The following is a 16,290-nucleotide window of genomic DNA, read 5'->3' as shown; positions in this document are numbered from 1 at the left end:
TCAGACCTGCATAATCAGTCTGGCAAGTAAAAGCCAATGCAGGCCCTGGATACCACCTATAACCCTTATTTCACAGGTATTCAGGTCAAGCAGGTATTTAGCTCATGACACTTTAGCAGCACCTGCCATATTTTTCTTGAGGAGCAAGCCAGTTGAGGCTCCACGTCATTGTTGTACAACAGCTTAGATCTACAGATGTGAGAAATCCTGAGTAACATGCTCCACAGGACACTGCTTCAGCAGGCAAGTTGGACTCTGTGACCTCCAGTGATCCCCACCAACATTACCCATTTTCTGTGATTCTGTGAAAAGAAAAACTCAAATCCCCACAAGGACAGAAAAAAAAAATCCACGCAGGAAACAGATACACTAAATAGCATGCCACTTTTCCATGACACTGAAGCAAGCTTTCTCATTCTGTATTTTCCCTACTCTTCAAAACACTGTCAAGTATGAGTAAAACTTAAAATGAAAACCTTTAAAGTAAATAGTTCATGGGGGAAAAGAGCAAGAAGAGACCCTGGAGAGGAATGAGCAGCTCCTTTGACCTTTTTTGGCTTAAACCAGAATGCAAACTTGAGGTGGGAACACACACACAGAATGTAACAGGAAAAATGTGGAGAAAAAATACAGAAAAGATCATAAAGCTTCTTCTTAAAAAGAAGAAACTTTAAATTAATGAGGTAACAAGTTAGTAATTTACATACCACACAGTCAGTATCTAAATTGCATGAAGCTTGTGGTATATTAATTGTTATTAACTAAAATCATCCAAGATTTGTTCTACCAAATCAAAAACATAATGAAGGTATCGTATCCATTGTGCCCATTGTTTTCACACTTTCTTCCCATTCAGAGAAAAATAATGTCCTCCTTACAGCAGCAATTTTATCTGAAATATCAAGTTGGTCTTCTCTATTTTGGTGTGTACACCACATAATTACAGTAATTTCTCGATTATAAGCCGCACTTCCAGGTGTCTTTGTCCATATATAAGCTGCACCTTACAATGCAGAGTGTGATAAAAGGTATCTCTTCTATCACCATCTGTTGAGGGTGGGGGCAGTGGTCCTTATCTCCGCAGGAGATGTTCTGCTAATGGGCCATCCATTGAAACGAGGCAGGGCATTGTTCTTTATCTTTTCACAACCCATCCTTCCTCTAGCCAGTCATTTTCTGCTAATGGCCCATTGAGTCCCACTGTAGGACTGATAAAATTACTGCATCCCACTGGAAGTTGCTCCAGCCAGGGGAAAGAGCCCAACATTTTTTACCAAGATAAAAACAGAGGCTTTGGGACACTAAGGGAGCCCCTTTCTCCACTGGACTCCAGAGGAAAATCGGATTTCTCCACATCACCACTGGACCTCCAGAGGGAAACTGCACCTTCTGCAGGAGCACTGCTTCAACTGAATCACATCTGCCACTGCAGGAGGATGCAGCCACCATTGAATGGGACTGCTACCAACACCCTGCCTGACAGGGTGTCAGGTTGTACTCTGACTTTGTCAGAGTTTGGAGTTTGTTTCTTTGTAGTACTGTATTTCTATTTTAATTTCCCTAGTAAAGAACTGTTATTCCTAATTCCCATATCTTTGCCTGAAAGCCCCTTGATTTCAAAATTATAATAATTTGGAGGGAGGGGGTTTACATTCTCCATTTCAAAGAGAAGTTCCTGCCTTTCTCAGCAGACACCTGTCCTCCAAACTAGAACAGCAACTTTTCGTTCTTTGTCCATATATAAGCCGCACCTGATTATAAGCCACACTTTGGGTTTGGACCAAAATTTTAGTCAAAATGGTGTGGCTTATAATCGTGAAATTACTGTACATGACACATAATATTGAAGAAGTCCATGCTCCAGAAAGCATGCTATCTACCTTGGACAGTCACAAAAAGAAGTAGCAGAATTTGTACAATTTAACCCTTGCAGAAGCAAAAGACAGAGGTGACCAATTTATACTGACACATAGATATTTAGCCCACAGCAAGAAGAACCTGATTTACTGAGTCGATGCCAAAGCAGCCAGCTGCTTCCTCTGTCTGTCAAGTCACTCTCAGGCTTCCTACACGAAATAGCAAATATCCAAGAACATTGTGAAAATTACATTTTTCCAACTGCCCAAAGATAATTTGTAAAGAAAAATCTTTACAAAGATCTTTGCAAAGAAATTACAAAGCTTAAGAATTAACTGTGCTGTCCAAATATGTGTCTCAGTATCTCTGCAAGTATGCACAGGACTTGACTTTATATTCAGAATACACTAAGATACAGCCACTAGTAATTCTTCCAGGGGAACTGACATTTCTTCATATCTGAAACCACATCATAAACTTACTTTAACCCAAAATCCCACTGTGCCTTGATTGACAAGAAAACAAGATATATTTACATTATTAAAATAAGTGCTGTGAGGTTTTATTCCTTGATACACTGTTAACTTCTGTTAATTGCATTATAGTGCTGAAGAAATTAATTCTAAGAAAAGGGATATAAGACCAACATTACAACAGTATATATCTGACTGCAGATACACATGACACTCTTTAGTAACACCAATATTAATTTCAGCTGCCAGGAGGGACAATTCATGACTCAGGGAATCATGTGAGCTATTGTCTCTTTGTATTAAGCTCACAGAACCACCTATGAACCACAGATTTTAAGGAAGCCTCTAAGATATTTCACAGGTTTGAGTCTCCTTCTTTTGATAAAGATATGTCTTGCTCTTTTATTTTTTTCACTCTTTAGCACCATAACCCTGTCATGCAGCTGTCAGAACATCCCTACACATAATCCCCCACCTCAGTAACCAGAGGTCACATAATCACCTGTCAAGCAGCACTTACCCTAATTGCTAGGATAAAATATATTCTGCCCATGCACCATTTATCCATTCTCATGTACAAATCTTGGATTTATTAAAATGTTTTAAACATACTACATTCATTTTCATTGCTAAAAAGCATTAGCTGACAAAGTTAGAGATGAACACTCAAGTCCTCTTTGTGACACCAAGTGTAATCATTAAAAAATATGAGACATTACATCCCTTAGATGTATCAACATTGATCCAAAATTTGTAAATAACATTGCAATACCTATAACTAAGATTTTTGTTTCCAAAAAATTTCCAAAGGCAAAATTAATTTCTATGATTAGAAATATTGTGAAAATCACCTATTACAGACTGTTCAAACTGTTGATATCAACACCCTCATTTGGTTCTCCATTAATTAAATTGACCTTTTCAGCTGTGTATCACGAGTGCTTCTCATATTGTCATGATATGATTTACTGCCCTGTTCTTCCAAAATAAATATACCTACACATAAAAGAAGCGACCGCAAAAGATTGTCTGGTTTTGTAACTCTAACATTTAACCTCCTTAAAAGGTATTTCTTCTGTTTACAAACTTGAACTTTATCAGTGGCTCCTAGACTACGATGCAGAATCACACACTCACAACTAACAAGGGAATAATCTATTCTAGTACAGAATACAAGAATTCTCTCACTAAACACAGACTGTGTACACAGTTTCTATAGTATGTGACTAGACTGCACCACAACGCATTTTTCTAGGCATTGCGCATGCCTGATGTCCATTTCTGAAATAATAATTCCAAAAGCTGAAAGGATGAGAAAAGATAGCCTGTTCATTGGTCTAGAGAGCATCGGTTGCTAGGTTTTCCTGAATCCATCAGAAGGACAGGCAGTAGCTGAGGAGCTCACAGTAGCTCCTTTACCTGTCCTGCCTGCGAGGTGCTTGTCCACACATCCACAAAGCTCCAGAGAGGGAAAACGCAGGTGGGGGCAGCCTAAAACCACCCTGCCCAGGACTTCCCAGCCCCTTCACAGGAGCCATTAGACCCCCAAAGGCCCATCTCCACAAGCCAGGAGAGGACAGAGAAACAAGGGCAGGTAGGAATCCAAATTAAAAAGTCCAGGGAGAAGATAGCCTGGCCTTCACAGGACACCCAGTTTCCACACATACACTGATCAGGTAAGTCAATACTAGAAAACCTTCTGGCCTGAGAGGAGCTGTGGTCCAGTGGTATGGTACAGATTATAAGATGGTGGGAAATTAGAATTGTACAATACCTCTGGAATGTTTACAGAAGGAAACAAAGCCAAGGAAAGAGGTGATTCAGGGAGGAATAAACGTGGGAAAAAATTGAGGGATAAGAAGATAAAAGAGGCTGGTCACCTGTAAACAGGGATTGGTCAGAACAATTGTCTGATCATGCCCTGTGCATCATCAGCACCACCCGTCCTCTATTCTCATTGAATTAAATTTCTACCTATTTTCCTGAATTCTTTTCTCTTATTCTGAGCCCATGTGTGTGTATGGAGGGTCTGACTGCCAGCAATCAGAGCAAGAGGACCCTGTAATGTCAGTGACTGGAGAGGTCAGAGTAAGTGAAATCAAGAGCTTGAATATCCAGGTGCCAGCAACTGGACAAACAAAGATCCAGTAGCTGCTATTGGGCAGAAAGTGCTTTATACCAGCTTCTGCAGACATCTACTATTTTTTTACTGGTGGGTAAGTGGTTATGTATCTGTATGGATTTTCCCCACTATCAGACCTCTATCCTGAACCACCAGAGATCAAAACAGCACGGGACCACTGGTGCTGTTTGTGTTCATGTGAGTGCTCACAGACACCCTGCTGATCTGTTTGGATCTCTGTGCATACATGTATGTGTTGCACACCTGTATCCAAATGCCAGTGCCTATCAGACCTACACGGTCAGTCTCGCTGTCTGTGGCTGCACATAGGGACAGAGCTGCAGTAGCCTCCAAACCAAACCATACCTAATAACATTTTTCAAGTTAGATGAACTAATTCTGCTCTTTCCTTGCACATTTCCCCCCAACCTCCAGCAAAAAAACATTTCCCAGTTACATAAGAACAGACCCTACCGGGAAGATGCCTGCCTCCCAACTCTTTTCCACACACTCTGGCTCAGACTCCTCTCCTCTGCTCCCACCCCAGCGGTGTGCACCCAAGCCATGGAAGTGCTGGCTGGCTGCCCTCCCCACGGCCGGCTCTGATGAGCTGCAGGTGGCCCAGCAGAGCCCTGTCTAAGGCACTTGGGCCTCGATGCAGGGAGCAATCAGCTCCAACCAAGCAGCTTGGCTCCTTACAGGCGTGCGGCGCCCTGCTCTCTCTTCCGCTCCCTGGTCCATGGGGGAATTCAGCATTCCTTGCTAGCACCTTGGCCAGAAGGCTATGTGCAGACTGCTGGCCAAGAATAACCTCATCGATTAACAGGGGTTTTATTTCAAGTGGTATCTTTTAACAGAATTTTTACGCAAAGCTTAAACTATGTTCAATAGTTGAACTGTATTCAAGTTGTACACTACCAAATTCTTCTCTCTTGTACTGCAACAAAGTACAGCTTTTACAGCTTTTCTTATGCTCAGTTACATGAAGCTGTTAAGGAAGAACATAATCCAGTTCCTTTGAAGTGTTAAGAGCTCATAATGTAAACTTGAAAACAAAACTCAAAACAGAATTTTTTAAAGCCTGTTTTATCTTACAGGATTATACAGCTATTACTTTCCTGCATAAAAGCCTAACGTATCTGCACAGTTACTCAGAACATACAAACTGCTAATCCGAGTATTACTTAGTTTCCTAAAAGCAAAAACATGACTGTTCTCAGTCTCAACAGTTCCAAAAGAGCATCTAGTGACAGGAAATCACTTGTGGGAAGTCTACGTATGCACTAGACTGTGCCAAAATTAATCTCTGGTACACCAGTATATCAACTTATATTAAGAATATATGTAATACTTAATACTCAGGTGGCACTAGCACAAATAACACACCTAGTGCATTATTGCAGTTACACTGAGGAAAAATCATTGGTGTCATCTAGCATGCTCATACTGTAAGTATTACAGCATATCTAGCTTTAATTGAGAGTGCATTACATCGTCTTTGTTATCCAGAAGAACTCAACCAACATACAGCAGTCAGTATTGCTGAGGGAAATACAACTGAGGCTTCTTTCTGTCTTGGCAGGAACTGAAAAATCCCTTTACTTCAAGTTCCAGGAGTTATTTTACAAAGTTCTGGACTAGTCGCCAAAAATTCACACCAGGGAAAAGTGTAGGCGGATATTGTTTCAAGGTCCAATATCTCATGACCCGTCGTAACGCAAAACAAATGCTTCAAACCACTGAAAAGTTAATTCCAAAGTCTAATGGTCCAAAACACCATTGGAAAGTCTCTTCGTTCACTGAAGTCATCCATTCTATTATCCTGCATCCCTACCCAGCTATTCACTCCCACTCTTTAGAATCATGTGCCAAATCACATTATCACACAGACAATTAGTTTCAAACATGTTGCAGAAGATCCTTCCCTCACCAGATGTCTCAGTACAGACATACTTGGACTACTGCTTGGCTAGGTTTTCCAGCATACAAACCCATTACCATGCTGGAAATGCTGATCTGCCCCTCACATAACACCTCTGTACCACCAGTAACTCCCCAGCTCCCACTTTCTCACCAGCATGTTTCTCATGCCTCAAACCTTGCTAAGTCTCTGCATTACTTAGTTCATATGAAGAAAACAGCTGACAAGTCAAGAAGGCAGAGCAGTAGGAGGAAAATAGATCTGAGCACATCTGAAGAGAAAAGATTATTTGCTTTCATTTTAGAGCCTTTCAAAAACAAACACCATGAACTACTACAAGCTTAACCTGAAGAAAAACCCACTGGTTGCAGTACTGTTACTCATTTATTCCACTCAATTTGTTACTGCAAGAGTTGTAGAGATGCATTTGTAATATGGATGGATTGCAATGTGATCCTAATGCAATGAAAGTACAGAAGTGGAATCTAAGCAGCAAGACAAAAGAAATACCCCTTTGATTTTGCTAAATGGTGACTTTGAGTGGGTTCAGTCAAAAAAACCGTTCTAGAAAAACTAGGTGGGAAGAGTAAGAAACAGATCGCACGGGTAAAGTACTCAATCAAAAAGAATACAACGGTTAAAGTCTCATGAGAATTTCAGGGACATTCTAAGGTAGGGGAGCAATTTGTCTGTTTCAGAGCAAAACATAACAAAGCCATCAGAGGAAATACATACAGAGAAGGAGAATGCTGAGTATGACTGAAAGTGAAAATGATGGACAGGTCTGTGGACCAAAAAAGATAGAGAAGTTACAGAAACATGAAAATAAAGATTCATAAGTTTACTGAAAAATCTTGCAGGTACTGATTCTACACAACTAATAGCACAAGTACTACTATAGTAATCTATCGTTTTTCATTTATAGCTCTAACCAGAATAAAATTAGGTAAACTGGAATACAGCATTCAGAGCATGCTGTCCAACATAATCCTCAGTTTGCAGGCAGTGGAACATCACTACATACGAGTTTCTAGTTTTAAGTCAGTAATCCCTTAGTCCTACTTCGTGTGAAGAATGAAGAAACACTTTCCAACACAGAACAGGACCAAGAACTCGCCTCTGTAATATCTGATCATTGTGCAAGGACACACTGTCTACCTGCTACAAGTTTTTCTGTTTCTAAACACTATCCCTCTGTTCCAGCAGCCATGTGTCCAGCTTAGGCTCCTCTTCAGATTGCCCCTGATAACTGTATGTCTGATACTTTAATACACAGCAACCTAGATAAGGAATGAACAGAAAAGACCATATGCACTGGAGACCGTAAGCAATAATTTTTTGAAGCATCCCTATAAAGTCTAAAGTTTGGATTTTCTGAGGGCTTGCATTAACCATTCCAGTACACAAAACCCTAACACAGTGCCTCCCGAACTTAACTTTAAACTTGCAAAAAAAAAATTGAAGAAAAACTCTCAAAAAGAAAAAACATCTCCTGATGTTTAGAACATCTGTAATAGAGCTAAGAGACACACCAAATATTTGCATTACTCATCTCACTCTCCTTGCAGACACATGCCTCTTCAGTTTCAGTTCTCTTGATGCTGCTTCTAATTATCCTTCTGCAAAACCTGAACAAGCTACACTGAACACCAGTGTCTGAAGCAGGAAACACAGAAAAGCAGAACCCTAAACAACATTTTTGATACTGTAATTGTAGCCTCAAGGACAGTTAGGCAGGTGGTTCAAGTTTGCAAATAAGTGAAGGACTCCTCAGAGTTTTATTTTGTTCCAGATTACGTAGAGGAATAAAAGCCTGAAATGTGACTGTGAAGTAAGAAAATATTTGTTTAACACTAGTAAAGATAACAATCTAATAAGAAGAGAAGCTATCAATTATTATTCCAAGTAAAAAAAAAAATAAAAGGTATTTCTCCCTATTAATTAAAGAAACACAACAGTAAGTAAATACTGTTAAGTACAGAACTATCACAACAACAAACCACACAGTACCCTGCAGTCAAGACAAGACAGTTTAAGCAGGCTGTGGACTACCAGAGGAAGGAGAAGCTTTAACACAGTTGAATCGCAACAGCAAACTCAGCAGCTTCAAAGCTTTTAACTGGAAAAAACCAGCAACCATTCGCATGATTACCAACAAGAACACAGCTCACAATTTTCACATTAGGTACATACTAATTCTAGAACGTTCAACAGTCTTGCAACAGTCACCAGATCTGAGAGAAAAAAAGTCAACACAGGACATACTGCTGTCAAATATAGAGTACAGGGAGAATATTGCCACTCGTGCACTAGCTGCAAAACTACTTATGAAAGATGAATCCACCACACAGGAGGTTGTTTCCTGATCAGTTTGCTGCCTGCAACATGTTTTCACTGCGCAGTCACTTTCTGGTAGTCAGCTGCAGGAGAGCAGAAACTACAGCAAAGCCAGACAAAAAGGAAAACTGATCATGAAATCCTCATCAGTTTTGCAGTAGATTAGGCTTAGCATGTAAGAAGTTTGACAAGTATAGCAAGACCTCGAGCTAAACTTTTAGCTGAGCCTGCCGAAAAAACAGAAAGGAAAAAGAAAAGTAAGTGTGAATATACTTGTTTTCATCTTTAAGACAGAAGACAGGAAATATGCAGATGTAAAGAGAAGGAGCTGGTATAGAAAGAAAAAGTAGCCCCTAAAATGGCTGCATAAAGGCACACTTTTACATGCATGGTACATGAAAAAAGTTGACCCAAATAACTCATCTCTTCAGAAAGGTACTAATATGCTGAATTACACATTGGAAGTTATTATGAAATTGGTTTGAGAACTGGTTTGCAAAAATATGAAAGACACAGTAAGTTATGAGAGGCAAAAAAAATTAAAAAAAGATACACAAGCATATGCAAATAACATATAATGTGCTTATGTTTTTTCAGGTTATTAGGTGAAAAATAATTTTATGATAAAACTAACCAACAATAAATATCACAATTATCACAACAATTAAAGACATGGAGATAATTCCCTGACCTTGATGGAAAACAGCAATTATTTCTTATTTTATGAAATGCTGTTAACTTCTTTTCAGACTGCTTCCTGGGCTCTAACACTCCTAACCTAAAGATAAAATTTGGATGCAAAACCAGCATGACCAGCGTTACTTCCTTCCTAGGAAGACAGAATTTGCAACAGGGTAGCCAAGACACAAGGGAAAAGTGTGCTAAGGTTCTTTTATTTCTCAGTCAACCTTCTCTTAACAGAAATTATATTGATATATAAGAGTAACACATGTATTCAGTATACAGAAAAACAATACTAGGACATTTTTAGCTGTTTGGTTGGATCTTTAATTACTAACTAGAAACAAAAAGAACAGCTAGTATCAAGTCTGTAGCCACAATTGGTCCTGCCACTGTGCCTGGCTATACAGATCCAAGAACATTCTTCAACAGTAGTAAGTGTAAACTAGTAAAAACCTAAGGTATCAGTGACAATTGCTGAAAGGAAAAAATACTTAAGTTAAAAGCCTCTCCCTTGAGGGTTATCAAAATTTCTTTGCGCATAATTGCAAATACCTAACATAGATGTTTGCCACCATACCAAACTATTGGCATATTTCAGCTGCTATTACTAAACAGCCTGTTAGTAAACCACTGCTGCCATCAGCAGAATATGGTAGCATTATACCATACCTTCTGGTAAACTATTGAGCACACGAGGTCTTTAACAGCAGAGAGGGACAGGTCCTGAGCTTCAATGGTGACAGTCTCTCGAGTGAGACCAATCTGCAGAAGGAAGGAGATCCCATGCATAGAGCCTCGAGAGTTGGTGAGGCTCTGCGTACTGAAACTGCCATTGGAGAGTCGACTGGAGAGCCCCGACTGGGGACTTGAAGACAAAGTTGGGGTCTGTGGTGCAGCAGCATGACACATAGGTGGGGAAAACTTCTGTAAGGATGGGGGAGAAGAGTCGTTTGATGACATCTGACTTGCTTTTCTCTGCCAAGATCTCCCTAGTAGTCAAATTCTAAGTAAAATACGTTACCAGCTCCTGGTTTGAAATGAAAACAAGGATAAGGTAAGTTTCCCTTTCTTAGTTCAGTAAAATGCTCTTGACCAGTAAAACTTAAATTTCCCTTTCATTTGATGCAAGCCAAAGAGTAAAATAATTACAGCTGCAAGTTACTTTAAATTAAAGGTTCTCTCTCTGCAGTTACAATCAGCTGATCAAAAGCAGATTGCCTGTCCTTTAGCACCACATCCAGACACAGAGGCTTACATAAAGGCCTCACAGGAACACATCAGCTCTGCTGTTTTATACTCGTCCTTCATTTTTATTAAAAAATAAAAGCTGGAGAAGCAGATGGAAATAGATGCTGATAATTCATTAGAAGTATCCTTGTTCACTTAATTACACAGATCATAAATGAAGTCTCATCTTCATGCAGATAGCCTTCTACAATGAAAGAAAATTCTTAAGCAACAACAGAAGTCCACGTATGTGATGACTCTATTCCTCCTTCAGAAAGTCTTCTCTGAATTCACAGGACATAGTCAACTTGAAGATCAATGAAGATATCCGATTTCATTTTTATAAAATATTTTAGCTCATGAAATGGAGGAGCAGAATGTCTGAAGACACAATCACATTAAATGTAATCTCTAGCATCACCCAGATAATCTCCAGCATTTTGAAACGTTGTACTCTGCCTGTAGGGGAAAAGATAAAGTTGTTATTTCACACGAAATGCATAAAGTTGCATACCCATGTCATAACCACTCTACTTTTACGCAGCAGGATACCAACTCCTTTCACTCAAATGTGTTACCTTAGAAGCATTTCATACTTGGAAGTTAAACTTAACTGGTTTCCCACTGTATGATACACAAGAAAAATCAGATCTAGCACTGACCAATATGTGACCACAACTTCTAATTGACGCTGGTTTAGCAGAGCAAAGCACTTGGCACTCAACAGGAAAACAAGAAAAAATGTAGGGGGAGGGAGCAGCAGAACACAGCTCTGCTCTGTACATCTACATAGAGAAGCTGGTGGGTAGGGAAGGAAAATCATTAAACGTGTAGAAATGTCAAAAAAACAAGATAAAAACTCAAACCCCAAGCATCAGCATGTACTCAGGGTATCATTTTAATACTGTTATTCAAGAAAACTGAAGAATGACTTGCATAAACTCTAACTACAGGAAGATATGCAGAGCATACAACTGAGCATCGGTTGGTTCCTTTGGAAAAAATTTAAATCATTTAATAATACTCACACGTCTGATTAAAAAAGCAAATCTGCTACAATCTTTGAATATAAATAATTTCATGAGCGTGGGCTTGAGATACTTGTCACAAGATGCTATGCTACCTGATTTAATATTTCAAGCATTTCATGAGCAGCTGAAGTGTTTGAAAATAATAATTTCAAGATTCCCCATGCAACTTCTGCCACAGGAAAAGCTTTCCACGGATGGTCCAAATACATAGATACTACATATTGCTAACAGTTTTTAAGGATCATTGATCCATACAGGATACCAAAATCAGTAAGCTCACCAATTTTTTCCTTCCCTTATGTAAGAAAAAAAAATAAAAAATAAAAAACCCAACAAAAACCTGAAAGTGTGTTACTCTTGTAATGAAATTTCAGAAGAGAAATGCCACATCTTATTGTACGCACTAGAAGCTGCCCCTCCCAGAAATAAGGCTGAGAGTTTAATACACTGCACTCCTGGTATTTACCAGTGTAATAGCTCCAAACCTGACTATCAATGCATTCTGAAAGGCAGATGAGGAAAGAGAGATACACAATTTGCACTACTGGAAGGAAAATAATCTCTTGGTATTGTGATAAAAATTCCTAACAGGGGAACTGGAAGACAGAACAAATTGATACTCCTGGATTTTCAGCAGAGGTATCCAGAAACTCTTGCCTTCAGAAGACTTGTAGGACATTTAGCAACAACGCCTAAAAGAAACTTCTACCTTAAAGAACAAACTAAACACGATACAGATTAAAGTTGTAAATAGGAAGAGTAAGGACACTGATAGTAACATTTAAGGGCTTTTCTCAAGAAAGCAGCTTCACAGTGCCTTCAAGTTTGCTTGAAGATGACTTGTTCTTGTTTTCTACATACTGCTTTCCTCTCCCTCACCTCTCACAGCAATGTCTCACCAAAACAGCAAATACGAAGCCTTAGGGGTGGATTTGAATTACAAAAAACAATGCCTAACCAACATAATAGAGAACAAAAAAGCCTTATGATGTGAAAGAATTAATGAGTCTGCTAGGCAAGTTTAATTTAGACAGTGAAAACACCCTGTGAAAGCTCACCTACAACTGCCTAATTAGAACGTTAATTACATTTATCAAAAGCACGATGCATTTGCATTGACAAAGCCTTTTGAAACCATGTGTAATCGCATACAAGCCTTTGATGAAGTTTATTTTTGTTACTCCGTAGGAAAGAATGGATCTTTCTACGAAAGGAAAGCCATAGAAACTGCTCACTTTGTAGTGAGGATAGAGTTCTTCCGAACATCAAATCAAACAAGTGTATACTGGAATTGACATACAGTCTGAAATTCTGCATTTTTATTTAGGCAAGGAAACCCCTACATCTCAAAAAGCGGGAGGAACAGGGGCTGTGAAGGAGTCCCTCTGCCTCCTTCCCCTGCTGCCCAGCTCGCAGCCGGCGCTCGCCCAGAAGCGCCGTCCCTGCCGCTCCTGCTGCCCCCAAACCAAGCGTCTCTCGGGCAGCTTCTCCACACCTGGCCCTCAACCCGCCCTTCCTCCGGCCGAGCCCCGCTCCAGGCGGCTCCATCGCGGTCCTTACCCCCGCAGGGGCCGTTCCCACCGGGAGGGCCGGCAGCTCCCCGCCAGGAGCCGGGCGGGACTGGCGGGACGCGTCCTGCCTGCCGCGGGTCACGCAGCCCCGTCCGGGCCGGCGCTGGCAGCCGCCCGTCCCTGCCGGGTTTAAATCCCCGCTGCGCGACCCGCCCCCGCCGGCACCATCTCCGGAGATGATGTGGCCTCGGCTGGTCACCCCCACCCCGGGGCACCCAGGGCGGAGCAGCCGCCGCGGCGCTTTCCCCCCGCGGGGGGCGGCGGGCGCTCCCCCGGGGCACGGCCCGTGCCGGGCTCGGCGGTCGCTCCCGCGGCCGCGGCAGGAACTTTTCGAGTCCGCCCCCGCCCTTCCCCGGCGCGGCGGCGGCGGCCCCGACCCCCGTACACACCCACAACCCCACACACCGCGACCCCGCGGCGGCTCCCGCCCACAGCGACGGGCGCGGCGCCCCCGGTCCCGCCGCGCTCACCTGCGGCCCCGCTGCCCCGGGCCGGAGCGGCCGCTCGCGCATCTCCAGCCCCGCGGCTCCCCGCACACACACCAGAGCCGCCCGGGACGGGACGGGGCTGCTCCGCAGGGGCTGCCGGGAGCTGTAGTCCCACGACCGCGTTCTGCCGCGGGCCGCCCGGCCTGCGCGAACCACGAGCCCCGACGTGCCCCGCGCGGGCGGGGGGCTCAGCGCGCGGGCGGCGCACGCGCAGGGCTCCCTGAAAGAGTTTCCGTTAGTTTTCCTTGGCCGTGGCGGGCGCTGCCCCGAGCCGCTACTGCGGGACGGGACGGGACGGCCCTGGCTGCGGGGCCCTGCGCTCCGGGCTGCAGCTGCCGCCCCGCCGCCGCCCCGGCCTCGCCTCTCCGGCCGTGCCAAAGCCTGGGTCCGCGCCAGCTCGCAGCCGCTGACTGCGGTGCCAGCTCGCCAGGGGTTCGGGCAGCCCCCGCCCTGCCCGCCGTACCTCGCGCCTCCTTCGCCCCGCTCCGCCCGGCCCGGACACCCACAGCCCGCGCCTCCGTGCGCGCCGCTCCCGGCTCACCTTGCTGGGACGGGGGTGGCGCAGCCCCGCGGGGATGTCCCCTGGGCCGGGCAGGCCCTCCATCGCTGCACAGGAAATACTTGACCTAGTGTGTCACAGCATCGCGCTGGGCTTTTCCGTGGCCGCGCTGACCTGCGAGCTGGAAGTGGCTTTCGGCGTCTCCCGCTAGCCCCCGCGGATGTGCGTGCGTGACCTCAGAAGTTCTCCAGGCCCCTTTCGCTGTCCGTCTCCTGCTGCGTTTCAGCCCCCCCTTCAATACTCTGATTCACCCAAATCCCATTTTCTGCCCTGCGTTAATGATGCCACTCTTGGCATCAGCAGCAAATTTCTGCACGCAAGATACTTAGCAAAAACACTGAGCTGAAGTACCAAATAAAACTGGTGCAAGGCAAAACTGCCTCTATAACCTCTCTCCAGCCCGAAATCTCCCTGTTGAGAGACAACTTGTAATCTTCCTTCTTGAATTTGGATTCAATTTCTGTGTACAAGTCTTAAAATAATACCCACCACCATAGGAAGTTGCTGAAGTTTAAGTTATATACCAGACCGAAAACACCTTGAAAAGGCAAACTGTCAAATTCAAAGGCTTCTAATCCTCAGCTCAGCGAGACACAGATGGAGAAGCAGATTAGTGCCTTGTCATTTATAGCTCTGTTTGTAACGTACATTTCTCATTTCCTTCATCTTGCGCTCCTGAGGCCTGGCCCAAAACCCAGTGAAGCTGAGGGGAGTCTTTCCGCTTTCTTCACCCTATTTTGCATCAGACCTTCACACAGTGCAGCTGATAGAGAATGTAACCAGCTCTCTGTGCTGACTGGCGCCATTTTATTTGATAAATAATTACCCTGCAGCTTCTTGTCAAAAATCTGGAAGTACTTTAAACTAAAAACATAGCAGTTAATGGTTGATACTGCTTTAAACTGGTTTTGAATGCCAAAAACCACCCTGGGACTTTTTAATGAAGGCTAATTCCATGAATAGGGGATGTTCTTGCCAAAGCTCTGCACCAAATAGCTGAGCAATCTTCGTTTCCTTTTTCCTCTGAAGTGGGACTCCCACACGCCACCACTGTAAACACAGAGCTTGCCTCCATAAACATGATTTCTGATGCTTAGCACAGCAAGGAGTCACAATCTACTGTATTTAAAGTGCAGCAAGCTTCTCACATTTTGAGTAGCACCCCTAAAAATAGCTGTTTATGGACAACACCAGATGGATACTAGGTATTACCACAGTCACTGGGCAACGATTATATTTCTTTAAAAAGAAGCTCAGCTTTGTACCATCCAATAGGGTTGGTGCCATTTAATTTGCTGCCCTAAGCTATAATAGCTGCTTTTTCATAAATCAGAAGATGGATTAGTTAAAATCAATTTATTGCAGAACAGAGGACAGCATCAGCCAAAATAAACCAAACTGCTGTAAGAGTTTCTTTCGAGTTACTTTCTATTAAACAAATATAACTGAAGCATCCATACCCTGCTCTGTTTGTAAAGATCTCTATTGCAAAGATGTGTAAAACACGTCTGAAAGCAGCTCTGCATTCAGCATCTGTGTGTGGAGCAGCACATCCATCTGTGCACATGCACAGCTGACTCTGTGTGATTGCAGCATCATGACAGCATTAGCCCTGGCTGCAGTAATTGACAGGGCAAGCTTTCTGGTCTGTTATTTTTATGACTACCATAATTAGTGATTTCCTGTGGATTTCATCAATGTTCTTACTCTTTTTTATGAGCCCACATCATTCCCTGAGATGGTTAGCTTGCTGTCACAGCTCAGCTTTCCCCGCTGAAGCCAGCTGTGCTTTACAAATCATTCTTACATCTACGAGATACCAGGAAATGGGCAACTTTCATTGTATTTATTTGCTTTTATAAACAAAAAAAACGGTTTTCTGTATGGACCACAAGTCTATATAAACAAACTGCATTTGGAACTGTTTTATGACTCTAAAAAAGCATCAAGTTTTCCTAGTTAGAGAATAATATCCCTAACATTTAATCTGACAATGAATACATAGTGTATTAATTTCTAT

The 16,290-nt window shown here is 42.7% G+C and overlaps 1 protein-coding gene across 3 annotated transcripts in view; it reads right to left on the bottom strand.

Moving 5' to 3' along the window:
• Positions 1–14,372, bottom strand: part of PRKD3 (protein kinase D3) — a 44,032-nt gene extending 29,660 nt beyond the window's left edge. The window contains exons 1-2 of one of the 3 annotated variants that reach the window (XM_033053785.2): positions 14,253–14,372; positions 10,064–11,080 (exon numbers count right to left, since the gene is read on the bottom strand). In XM_033053785.2, the coding sequence (XP_032909676.1) occupies positions 10,064–10,354 (291 nt within the window). In that variant the 5' untranslated portion in view covers positions 10,355–11,080; positions 14,253–14,372. Of the gene's footprint in view, positions 1–122; positions 192–10,063; positions 11,081–13,693; positions 13,782–14,252 lie in introns of those variants that run through there. The other 2 variants (XM_033053783.2, XM_033053786.2) reach the window with 2 other exon arrangements.
• Between the last annotated feature and the right edge of the window lie 1,918 nt (positions 14,373–16,290).

Source organism: Catharus ustulatus, chromosome 3, assembly GCF_009819885.2.
Source record: "Catharus ustulatus isolate bCatUst1 chromosome 3, bCatUst1.pri.v2, whole genome shotgun sequence".
NCBI classification, from domain to species: domain Eukaryota; kingdom Metazoa; phylum Chordata; class Aves; order Passeriformes; family Turdidae; genus Catharus; species Catharus ustulatus.
Note: the sequence above shows the minus strand (reverse complement) of the source record. Positions and strands in the feature narration are given on the sequence as shown.